Genomic DNA, 12,050 nt, shown 5'->3' on the forward strand with positions numbered 1-12,050 from the left:
GAGATTGATATCCCCTACGGGGACGGGGACGGGGACGGGATTGATATTCCCTCCCCGCCCCTCCCCATTGCCATCCCTAACCCATAGGTAGGTATTTGAGTTTTTCATCTGTTGTGAATATGCTTTTGAGATTGAAATAAAACTTGGGTGGAAAATAGTCTTTTTCCCATATTATAATTCCTGTGTAGGTTTTCTGTGCATCCAAAATCATCTAGTAATATTTACCGAGTATGAATTTGATATGATAATATTTGAATGAAATCTTAGGTTAAGCATTTTTATATGCAAATTTTGATGTGGGTTTTGAGAATCAATGAAGTTCATGTATCAGATCTAAAATCCTTCTTATCATATCGAAATTTGATGGCAGACTAAGCCTGTCTTCTTATAATTCAAAGAGACAGAGAATCTGTTCATAAAATAACACAGCATCATATTATTATGTCATAATGGATCTCTTAAGTTTATCATTATATATGTGTACATGCATATGACAATTTTTGATGCATAATATAATATATACAAGACTGGAAGATGATACCTGTAGAAACAAAACATGAAGAATTTTTTTCAGTTAGGCCATAATCACTGACTCACTAACCATATCATTCAGAAAGTGGAAAGAATAAAATACTAATTCAACAATATCTTGAAAGTTAAAAGGAACAATATAAAAGAACCTCAAAAACAAAATAGCAAAAGCCATTGTATAAATCTGCAAAAATGCTAATGACAATAAAGAAGAAAGCCATTGGCTCAAGTACTCATCCAAGTGGGTGAGTCAGGCTCAGCAGATTACGATAATGCTCAAAATATTATTCATCTCTGCAAGAGCCTGTGTGGAAAGCAATGATAAACTCTGAATATATATATTTTTTATAATATTCAAACATTGTTTTCAGTGTTATTAATGAAATGGGATGATTGAAACTGGGGCAAGGAAATTATAAATGCAAGATTTGATGAAAATAATGATATTGACTTGCAGGTGGAAGAACGCGGATGAAGAGTGAATTATAACTGATTTGATGAAGAGGAATTTTTATTAGTGATAAAGCTTAATTAGATTAATTGGAATGAGTGATTGAAAGTGTTTCCTCAGAAGCAACAAGAAGGGCTTGCATGGGCAGCAGCCACTCCATACTAAATCTGTACTTTCTCTTTCTGCTATTTGGAATCACAACACAAACTCATGATTAACACTAAAAGTTATTAATTAGATTAATCGTAGACGCGGCGACTCGAGCAGAACCTGCAGCAAGAGGCGGTGGCGTGGCGCCCCATAATTCTTAAGAGCCAGTTTCAGGTGTGTACGGAACCTCTTTAGTCTTCTCTGCCGACACCGACCCTTTACAAGTTTAAGTATTTAATTATATATATATATATATATATTTGGAATCACAACACAACTCATGATTAACACTAAAAGTTATTAATCAGATTAATCGTAGACGCGGCGACTCGAGCAGAACCTGCAGCAAGAGGCGGTGGCGTGGCGCCCCATAATTCTTAAGAGCCAGTTTCAGGTGTGTACGGAACCTCTTTAGTCTTCTCTGCCGACACCGACCCTTTACAAGTTTAAGTAATTAATTTTATATATATATAAAATCTCAATTTGGTACCTCCAGAACATGACTTTGTCAAAAGAAAATTTTTTTGACAAAATGTAATACAATGATTCAGGTCAAACTGAATCCTTCAATTTTTAAAAATTTCCTTCTATTATTTTTTTCTCCCAAGTTTATTTTATTTTCAGGTTTAGGAAAGCTAAAAAAGAGAGAACTGTAATTTTATCCATTTTTATGGAGTCAAAAGAAGCACACGATATTCCAAAGCGTTGAAAGTTGAGGCATTTCCCGGGTAAACATGGAGTTACAAATTTCTTAAAAGGATGAGATCAGCGTTGAATAATTCAGATGAAGAAGATCAGGAAGATGGTTCGAGATGATGACACGTATCGATGATTACTATATATAGAAGCCTGTTACACTACCATGGTTAAGGTTCTGAGTTCTGACTGGCTTTTTTTGAGGTTGTCTGAGAATCTTCAAGTCGAATGAGAACTTATCGCCGCTTGTAGCAGGTGAAGTTTCTGAAGTTAAACTATATAAATTATATATTTTTTTAAACAAGAATCTCATCTGAATTGGATTATTTTTTGAGATTGATTTAACCATTGAATAAGTTAAATTATGATTTAATCTTAAAATATGGTTTAAAAAAATTGAATCGAAATTAAGCTTGTGATCCTTGAAATGTTATGTAAAGGAGGTTGACTTGAAAACAGTGTGTTTCAGTTGCATGAATGTGGAGAAATGAATATTGAGAAAATTCTTGTAGGTCCCTCCCACCATTATTTTTCTGAAGAAGATTCTTCACGCGCATGCATAAAAACTATAAATTAAGAACCCTAAAAGCGATGTGTGAGTATGAGAGAATTGTTTTGAAATTGTACTGTACTTTGTGTTCTCTTTTTATTTATTTGGTTGGGCTCCGTTGAGGCAAAGCAAAGCAAAAAAACTCGAACTTCCTTTTGGTGATGTTTTCTGTGCTTTGCTTCTTATTGACCCGGTTTTAAATTTGCTTCAGTGACTTTTACATACCCAACTCAAGTTTTTATAGAATCTTCGCAAAGCAAGCCGCTTTCTCTTTTCTTCTGTTCATGTCATACTGAGTTCTTTCAACTCTTTTAGTTCAATCTGTGAATTCTGACATCATTGCACAATTGCTAGCTTTGGTGTTTCTCAGTGGGCTGTGTTGATTCAAGTGTTGTGGGTGTTCTTCCTGCTAAAATGCATTTCTAATTGCAGATGACAAAAAACAAATTTTTGTTGAAGATGTTTCTGCGACTCGAACAGATTAGGTTTTTGGAAACTGGCAAAAGTAATCCTTCCTGGAAGTTCCTTTTTTGGTTCTTCATCTTTAGCGTACTATTGTGCTTTGGTTCCTGATACAGTTTGACATCCGGATTTACTAGTGTTTGGTAGATGCAAATTTGAAGAGTTATTGACATGGATGATGCTACTTTTTCTCCTAATTCAATGCTTGGGGCCTTCCCGGAAACTGCCATGGATTTGGATTTCATGGATGAGCTCTTGCTGGAAGGATGCTGGTTAGAGACAACAGATACATTCGACTTTCTGCAGCCGGGTCCTTTAAGTTCTGCTGCTGTTAATGACCCACCACAGTTTTTGCCGTGTTCAGCGCCCAATACTGGTTTGAATATAAACATACACCCTCATCAACAATTCTATCAACAAAAACCAGAAAGAAAGTCCTCTGGAAATTCTTCACTAGTTTTCCCAAAAATTGAAGAGCTTCAGGAACATGAATCTCAAAACCCTGCAGGTTTTGAGTCTAGTTCTTCTTTTCAATACGGGCATTTTGCTGTTGAAGGTTCTGAATCAGGCAGAAGTTTGTGGACAGCACCTAGTGTGAAGTCAGGCCCTTCTTCATCAGTGAAGGACAGATTATTTCAGGCTATAATTCGTTTGCAAGAGTATGTAAAAGATAGGAATGTCCTTGTTCAGGTATGGGTGCCTATAAGAATGGAGGGCAGGCATGTTCTTACTACTGCTGGCCAGCCATATTCTCTCGATCCAAATTGCAAGAGTCTTGCAAGTTACAGAAATATTTCAGAAACCTATCAGTTTCCAGCTGATGAGGATTCTAAAGAATTGGTTGGGTTGCCTGGTCGAGTTTTCTTGCGGAAGTTGCCTGAGTACACTCCTGATGTTCGTTTTTTCAGAAGAGATGAGTACCCGCAGGTTGGTTATGCTGAAAAGTATGGCGTTCGTGGATGTCTTGCCCTTCCTGTTTTCGAACAAGGCAGCAGGATTTGCTTGGGTGTTGTTGAGATTATCACAACCAGTCTAAAGACTAGTTATCGACTGGATCTTGAAAATGTTTGTCAAGCTCTTGAGGTCTTTTCTTCTTCCTTTTCCTTATTTTTATTCTCTTATTTTATTCTTCTTCGCCTTTCTTGCATAGTTTCAGAGTTCAAAAGCCTATTCTTAAAATGTGAAGAGTTGCAAACTATACATTAATTTGTTGAAAGATTGTTGAATGAAAGCAAAAGATGGCTACAAAATGCTACATTTCTTGATGCATTTGACAACAAGACTGCCTTTGTCTGGTATCTTTGTATGCTGTCAAAGTCTACATTTTGGTAGTGCTTTGTTGAATGCCTTGACTTATAATTTGGTCAATTGTTTCCCTCAAAACACCTTTCAGAAGAACCTCTGGTTATTTCTCCTCATTCTATAATGGTTCCCTTCCATCGCCTCTACTAAAATAAGTAACAATTTTCCATATATTATAGTCTAAATAAGAATATTCATGTGCAGGCTGTCAATCTCAGGAGTTCACAAAACTTCAGCACACCCTCTGCCAAGGTACATAGAAGGTTATGAATTATATATGTTCCATAATGTTATGATGCATAACGAGGTCACTGATGTTCTTACTTTTTCCTAGGCTCGCAGCAATTTGTACCATGCAAGATTGCAGGAGTTATCAGAAGTGTTGACTTCTGTCTGCCAGAGACATAGCTTTCCCTTAGCTCTGACGTGGGTCTCCTGTGACAATGAAGCTGAAGGTGGATGCCTGCAGTCTGATGAGAATTATGCTCATTGTTTTTGTACTGTGAATTCTGCTTGTTTCGCGGCCAGTGAAAAACTATCAGGCTTTCTTGATGCATGCTCTGAGCACCAGCTCCTTCAAGGCCAAGGACTAGTTGGCAAAGCATTCTTAACAGGACAACAGTGTTTTGCAGCTGACATAACTGCATTTAGCAAGTCAAAGTATCCTCTCTCGCATCATGCTCGGTTATTTGGTTTAAGTGCTGCTGTAGCAATTCCACTGCGGAGCATAAACACCGGATTAGTTGAATATATCCTGGAATTCTTCTTTCCAAAGCAATGCCAGGACACTAAAGAGCAAAAATGGATGCTGAATTTGTTGTCTATGTTTATAGAAGAATCTTGCCAGACTATAAATCTTGCCATTGGCAAGGAGCTGGAGGAAATCATTTTGCCCATTAGGGAAACGGGAGTCGCTTCAGATGTTTCTTCCCCTTCTAAAGAAACATCATCAGAACAGTCATCTTGGGTTGCACAGATGATAGAGGCACAACGAAAGGGTAAGGGTGTCTCTGTCTCATGGGATTATCATAAAGAACCAAAAGAAGAGTTCAGTGTGACCACACATTGGGATGATGCTCGGGCAGAATCATACCATAGGCAGGTTTTTCCAGAGCTTGGGCAATTTCCGCAGAATTGTGTGGCCAAAAGTGGTGTTGAGGGCGGTGTGGATTCATCTTCCCTTCGTGGGCGCCGGTTGGAAGGAATCAGAAAATCAGGAGAGAGGAGGCAAACCAAGACAGAGAAGACAATCAGCTTACAAGTTCTCCGACAATATTTTGCTGGGAGCCTTAAAGATGCTGCTAAGAGCATTGGTGGTAGGGAAAGTTTTAATTACAGTTGGAAATCACATAAACTTGTTTAACTTGCTGCTATCTTTGATTTTGGGGAAACCAACTTGATACTTACAAAAGCCTGGGAGCTTGAATTACAAGTTTTCTCATTAAGCATAATTAACTTTGTTCATTGCATATAGTAACAGCATTTTGAGCAAATGGTCTGCCAAATCCTTCCTCTAAACGGGGTGTCTTTGCTCCATTAATAACTAGTAGCAGAACCTAATCTCTACTTGGGAGAGACTTTCAACATAATCTCTTGTTGGTGGAGATTTCTTCAATATCCAACTAATATGACAGAATTATGTTATCTTGCATTGGAAGAAGATCTTATAGAAGCTTTGTGTATTTACAGTATGAAAAGGAAATCTTTTACCAAATAAATTGAAAATGGCAATCCAAAAGCTCCATTTTTTACCAACTGAACTACCAAACTCTTTTTCTCTTACAATTGCTATGCACCTTCACTTCCATGTGGCGTATGTATATAACAGTAAATGATTTTTCTACACACAGCTGCTGATGGATTTCCCTTGTTTGGATTGCAGTGTGCCCTACAACTCTAAAAAGGATATGCAGGCAACACGGGATCACCCGTTGGCCTTCACGAAAGCTTAAGAAAGTAGGTCACTCTTTAAGGAAACTCCAACTTGTGATCGATTCAGTCCAGGGTGCCGAGGGTTCTATTCAAATTGGGTCCTTCTATGAGAGCTTTCCAGAATTGAGCTCTCCAAACGATTCTGGGAATGGTCCTTTTTCATCAGTGAAGACAGGTGACCATTCGAAGCCTTTAAATTCCCAACCTGACAATGGTTTATTCAGGATGGCTCTTACTGTTTCAAAATCCCCATCCCCGTCTTGCAGTCAGAGCTCTGGTTCAAGCACTTGTTGCACTGGCGCAAACCAGAATACCGCTACCATCAGTGCCTTGAGTAGTAGAGACACACTGGATGTACAAGACTCTGGTAGGATGCTAAAGCGGGCTCACAGTGATGCAGATTTAAATGCCATGAATCAGGAAGAACCAAAGTTCATTGCAAGATCACAAAGCCATCTAAATCTTGAGTCTCTACCTCCCTTGCCAAAAGGTCGAAAGCACTCTCCACAAGATAGCAGTACCTTCAGAGTCAAGGCAACTTTTGGAGAAGAAAAAATACGGTTCAGCTTGCAACCAAACTGGCTATTTAAAGACATCCAACAAGAGATTGCAAAGCGTTTTAGTATAGATGATTTTAACAGAGTCAATATCAAGTATCTGGATGATGATCATGAGTGGGTTCTTTTGACATGTGACGCAGACCTAGAGGAATGTATAGACATACATAAATCATCTCAGAGCCACACAATCAAGGTCTCCCTTCAGGTAGCATCTCACCTGAAATTAGGAAAGGTCTTGCATAGCTCTATGCCATACTAGAATGATACTCGAATTTCTGTAGTTCACAGTGCCGAAATTCAAGAGTATATATGGCTAGAATGTTGTGGAGCTGGCAGCTTACCTAAATGGTGGGAGATCTTTTTAAATAATTAGTAGATTTGGAATTATGTCACTTTAATTTTAGTGTGACAGCCAAGGAATCTACACTTTTATGGATCACTGGGTGTTGTGAAAATATAAGAAACTGTAGAAACTTTGGGGACTAGAATAAGGAATTTGCCTGCATGTGAATCATGTAATTGCTAGACAAATATTGGATTAAGAGGATTGATGGTGTGGATTATCACACCTGCTTTCTTTACTATGTCTGTATTTGATTCTAAGGATATAATACTGAGGCTTGAAAGCTTCAATGGTGCCCCAAATTCAATGTAACTTTTCATTTTAATAGTTACCTGCTAGAATGTACAATAAATTTCCCATTCTCCGTGAACCCCTTTGAACACAATTTAGTCAAATGGGAATAGTAGTTTCATATCAAAGTTTTGTTGCTCAATCATATTGCTACCAATGGAATTGGAAAAAATAAACAAAAACAAGCTAATCAAACTTCTTGATACTCTTAGCAGATACCTTAATAGTCAACAGGTCCAAACTAAGAACTATAATTAGCAAAGCAAGAGATGAAAGAAGCTATTATTTGTTGTTTTGAATAGCATAAATGGTGACCAAACACAACAAGAGAGCCTACTATCCATTCCGAAACAATAGTGAAAGAAGGAATAACATGGGGTGGGGATGATGGGACCAAATCAAGTATAAAGCTTTATTGGGATATTAATCACTATAATATCAGGAACAAACACCATTACAGGGAACCTGGAAAATATACTTCATAAAGTTTCAACACCAACTTTAAGTGCCATTTAAGTGGGACAGCATCTTGCTTCCAGGGAGCTAGCCTCCTGCTGAAAACCTGGAAAAGATCCTAATAATAAGAAGTGGAATCATGTCCCTGCACATCGCTTTAAGTAGGCCATAATAACACTGAAGCCAGATCAAACTACAGAATGTTGAAACTCGGTGAGGGAAAACAGCAGAAGGTAGAAAGAAGCTTCAGGTATTTTCTATTTACTTGGAAATTCTATAAGCTATTCTAGATTTTAGGTCATATTCTGTTTGCCTAAATCCACAAACTGACATTTGGTCGATTTCTGCAGTAGTGTAGTATATATCTTCAGTGTTATCCCAATTACACAAAAAAGTATAGCAGTATAATAAGTGAACTTTGACTTGATTACCAGATCTTCCCCAAGCCACACTGAGCACATCAAGAAGTACTGAACTGCAAAAGATAGAAGTGAAGATTATGAGTGGCCAAAACCAATACAATTAGCAATGGTAAGGTGTATTAAGAACATAAGCTTGACAACAAAATGCTGGCACCATCTAACTTGCCAAATGTTATTTACAGCAAGAAAATATGCTTGTGTTCTATCTACCATGCCAAATATTTTTTATTACATGACCTAACCCAAGAAAAAAGAAGTTGCTGTTAGATGCTTATTGAAATGATTTCAATAATCAGAGGAAAAACAATGACATGAAAAGTTATCTATAAGTCTATAATAGCTACACTACAAATTATGAAGTGATGCTAGGAATGGAAATTAAGTGAAAAATAAAATAGTTTAATGAGATTAAAGCACTACAAACATACCTAAGTTCTAACAAATCATCATTGATCTTGGCCTTCATTTAGTCCTCCCAACAGAGAGCAAATCATGAACACAGATCTGGAGGAATCATGAAACTCCATTACCACCATCCCAATAATCAAGGAATTCGTATTTCTGGGGATGGAAACTTGTTAAGCCTCCTTGACCCCAGCCCTTCAGCACTCGCCTAAGAGTTTTCAATGCAATGCCACTGCCATCACCTCTGTGAAAGAATAGGTAAAAAGAACATCAGTGAAAACATGGAAGAGGCACAAGCTGCATGACCATCTCCAGCAGTAAAGCTCGATACATTAAAGCGAATTATCCCATAAATACAGAAAAAAAGAAAAAAGAATCTGATATAAAGGTCACCTAATTGATACCCAGTGAGTTAATATATGCCACTAGACAAATATATCAGAAGGAAAATGGTATATTATCATATTTACACAGTATTTTCTCAAGAAATACATCTTGCAAACAAATTCCTTCAAAACCAAATCATTAGCATCATCTCAAGAAAAAAGAAAAAATTATTGAAGTCTGAATATAGCACCAAGAACAAGAAGGATTGACAAGATCAAAGCAGAAAAAGTCTGAAGAATTCAATCACAAAGTACTTTTATCAACCATACCTGTACAGGATTTTCTGCCAATCACTTCCACCATACTTATTATCTTTTCTGTCAGCTAATTCCCTGGTACTTCGATTAACCTTATCTGCCACCTTACTGTCTGTAGCCATCTCCATCATCCTCTCTGCAAGTACATCAGCCTCATGCTTGTTTCCCCTTTTACCCAAAGCATCAATTACAGGCATGAATGAAGCAGGATCAAACCCATATCCTTTATCTATCATCTTATGAAGGATGCCACTAGCTATTTCTAACTTATCATCCTTAGCAAGTCTGTCAATGAGATCTTTGTATGGGAAGTTTCCCAAATCAAAAGATCTATCCAATGACGCTTCAAATAACTCTCTAGCAGAGGTGATTTCCCCTGCAAGAAGCAACTCATTGAACATAAAACTATACAGGCCTTCTTTATGGCCACATACACTCAGAGCAGTCTCAAATGCCTCCTGTGCTACTCTAAAATCATTTGCTTTACAGAAGGCTCTTATTAGCATTTTGAAAGAAGAAATATTAGGAGGTATACCCTTTTGCAGCATTTCTTCTAAACAGGAAGTGGCCTCTTCTATTTTATCCCCTTCACAGAGACATCTAATTATACTATTATAAGTGCAAACATTAGGAGAAACTCCTCTTTCTGTCATCTCATCTATCAATCCATAAATTTCAAATATTTGATTCTTACTTCCTAATCCAAGGATCAATGAATTATAAGTTTGTAAGCTCTTATTGCAACCTCTTTTCTCCATGTCTTTAAGTACACGAAATGCAGATGATATCTTTCCCTCTTTACAGAACCTATGTATAAAAGTATCATAAATCACCGAATCAGGTTGCAAATTTTTCCCCATCATCTCAATAAACTTCTTTTTAGCATCGTCAAGCCTTCCAGCATTGCATAAACCACTAATTATGGTTGAATATGTAATCAAATCAGGCAAGCATTTCTTCCTGTTATTACTATCATCAACTAGGCCAATAAATGAATTCCCTAAGTTACCAAGAGCAGCACTTCCATGATTCCACATCTCACTTACAATCTCAATTGCTCTGTCCAGTTTTCCTCCAGTACATAGACCATGAATGACAATATTGCAGGTCACCGTATCAAAATCATAACCTCTTTCATTCATTTTTTGCAGCAAGTCCTCAGCTTCTGATATCTGCCCCTTAATATAAAGACTATACAGCAGAATGTTGCATGTATAAGTGGTAGGAAAACAGTCATTCCTTATCATCTCACGCAGAACTCTGTTGGCCTCAAGTACGTTCCCACTACAGCAGTATCCATGGAGTAAAGTGCTATACGTTACTGTATCTGGGAAAACACCACTGCTTCTCATTAAACCCATAACCATCCTTGCATCAAAGAGCATTTTATTCTTGCATAGCCCATCCATCAATATGTTATATGTATATATATTAGGTTCTACTCCATTTTGTACCATCTCTTTAAGAACTACTTCCGCATCTAAAAGCTTCCGATTCCCAACAAGACCTTTCAGCCAAATATTATAACTCTCCAAGTTCAATAAACCATCATTTTTCATAATGGTCTCAACCAGGGTCTTAGCTTCCTCCAGCATTCCTTCCTTGCAGAATCCTTCAAGCATTAAATTATATGTTACAGAATTAGGCCGTGGTAGTCCTAACTCTTCATCTATCTGCATATCTCTGAATATCCTAGAAGCTTCAAGAATCTTTCCTGCCCTACAAAGAGCTGATATCCTAGAATTGAAAGTCACAACATCTGGAAACAAGCCATCCTCTCTCATCTTCTCAACCAGTTTTTCAGCATCATCAGTCTTACCATCCCTACAAAAACTTGAAATCAAAGTATTATACACAACACTACTCGGAGAAACCCCTAAAACCCTCATCAAATCCAAAACCTCCAAACCCTCACTAACAAACCCAGCTCTACAATAACCACGAACCAAAATCGAAAAACTAAACTCATTAGGTCTACAGCCCTTCTCAGACATTTTATCAAACAACTCTCTCGCTTCCTTCAAATGACCTGAATCACAAAGCGCACGAATCAAGAGATTAAAAGTGAAAGTCTCTGGAGAAACCCTAGCAACAACCATATCTTTATACAACCACAACAGACAATCTACACGTCTTTTTCGAATACAACCCTCGAAAAGAACATTATACAAATAGATAGAAGGCGGGTTTTCGGGGAAATGACTTCTTATCGTTTTGAATTGCGAATAAGCTTTATCGAACAAATCAAATCTAGCCAGGATTTTGATAAGTGAAATAAGGGAAGAACGAGAAGTTTCTTGGGGTTTTAAAGCGAGGAGGAGATTGTGAAGAGTGTCGAGTTCTTCAAACATTTTTGAGGAAATGAGGATGTGGGCAATGGCGGAAATGGAGTTAAGAGGGAGGTCGGTGGTGGGTGACGAAAGAATACGCTTAAATAGTTGCCATGCTAATTTCGGATTGTTGGTGTTTTTGAACAGAGCTTTTGTTAGTTTGGTGCCTTGCTCCATTGAAGGCACAAGAAGTGTTTGACTCCACGTTTCGAAACTTCAAATATTAGTTTTGTCCGTTGGCGGCGGGAGAGAGACATTGCACATGATACCTTTCTAACGGTCACTTGCACATTTCCACCCAAAGTTCGGTAAAAAAACCTTTGCACCCCTCTGATGGTATAAATTACTCTTTTTCATTCAAAATCAAGTTTTATTAACAAAAAATATATCACAGAAGGGTAAGATAGTCAATTTACATAGCCTCCAAAATCCTCTCCTTGTCCACCTCTAAACAAATTCTCTTCGGCTATGCCTTTATTGAGTCCATCCTACATTCTACAACTCTTAGCTTTGCAATCCAATAAG

General features: G+C 37.6%; 2 protein-coding genes across 5 annotated transcripts; one reads left to right on the top strand and one right to left on the bottom strand.

Moving 5' to 3' along the window:
• The first annotated feature begins 973 nt into the window (after nt 1–973).
• On the top strand, nt 974–7,347 carry LOC123213690 (protein NLP1-like). Of its 4 annotated transcripts, XM_044633162.1 has the most exons (7): nt 974–1,306; nt 1,441–1,526; nt 1,757–2,083; nt 2,811–3,923; nt 4,347–4,394; nt 4,477–5,458; nt 6,025–7,347. In XM_044633162.1, the coding sequence occupies exons 4-7, from the start codon at nt 3,012–3,014 to the stop codon at nt 6,891–6,893; spliced, it is 2,811 nt and encodes a 936-aa protein (XP_044489097.1). In that variant the 5' UTR covers nt 974–1,306; nt 1,441–1,526; nt 1,757–2,083; nt 2,811–3,011; the 3' UTR covers nt 6,894–7,347. The 4 variants fall into 4 exon arrangements, with proteins under 4 accessions (XP_044489097.1, XP_044489096.1, XP_044489095.1 ...); XM_044633161.1 differs by lacking the exon at nt 974–1,306 and having other exon boundaries at nt 1,407–1,526; XM_044633160.1 differs by lacking the exons at nt 974–1,306; nt 1,441–1,526 and having other exon boundaries at nt 1,595–2,083; nt 2,733–3,923.
• A 191-nt stretch (nt 7,348–7,538) lies between these two features.
• Nucleotides 7,539–11,809, bottom strand: LOC123213692 (pentatricopeptide repeat-containing protein At2g17140). The gene is made up of 3 exons (XM_044633164.1): nt 9,208–11,809; nt 8,575–8,795; nt 7,539–8,199 (listed from the first exon to the last, which is right to left on the bottom strand). Exons 1-2 carry the CDS (start codon nt 11,700–11,702, stop codon nt 8,660–8,662), a joined length of 2,631 nt encoding a protein of 876 aa, XP_044489099.1. The 5' UTR covers nt 11,703–11,809; the 3' UTR covers nt 7,539–8,199; nt 8,575–8,659.
• Between the last annotated feature and the right edge of the window lie 241 nt (nt 11,810–12,050).

Source organism: Mangifera indica, chromosome 4, assembly GCF_011075055.1.
Source record: "Mangifera indica cultivar Alphonso chromosome 4, CATAS_Mindica_2.1, whole genome shotgun sequence".
NCBI lineage: Eukaryota > Viridiplantae > Streptophyta > Magnoliopsida > Sapindales > Anacardiaceae > Mangifera > Mangifera indica.

What these genes read in the sequence shown, in the direction of transcription:
- LOC123213690 (XM_044633162.1), top strand. Translation starts at nt 3,012, where the DNA reads ATGGATGATGCTACTTTTTCTCCTAATTCAATGCTTGGGGCCTTCCCG. An exon ending in ATGTTTGTCAAGCTCTTGAG is followed by an intron (nt 3,924 to 4,346) that starts GTCTTTTCTTCT and finishes ATTCATGTGCAG; the next exon opens with GCTGTCAATCTCAGGAGTTC. An exon ending in TGCTGCTAAGAGCATTGGTG is followed by an intron (nt 5,459 to 6,024) that starts GTAGGGAAAGTT and finishes TTTGGATTGCAG; the next exon opens with TGTGCCCTACAACTCTAAAA.
- LOC123213692 (XM_044633164.1), bottom strand. Translation starts at nt 11,702, where the DNA reads ATGGAGCAAGGCACCAAACTAACAAAAGCTCTGTTCAAAAACACCAAC. An exon ending in TGGCAGAAAATCCTGTACAG is followed by an intron (nt 8,796 to 9,207) that starts GTATGGTTGATA and finishes ATTCTTTCACAG; the next exon opens with AGGTGATGGCAGTGGCATTG.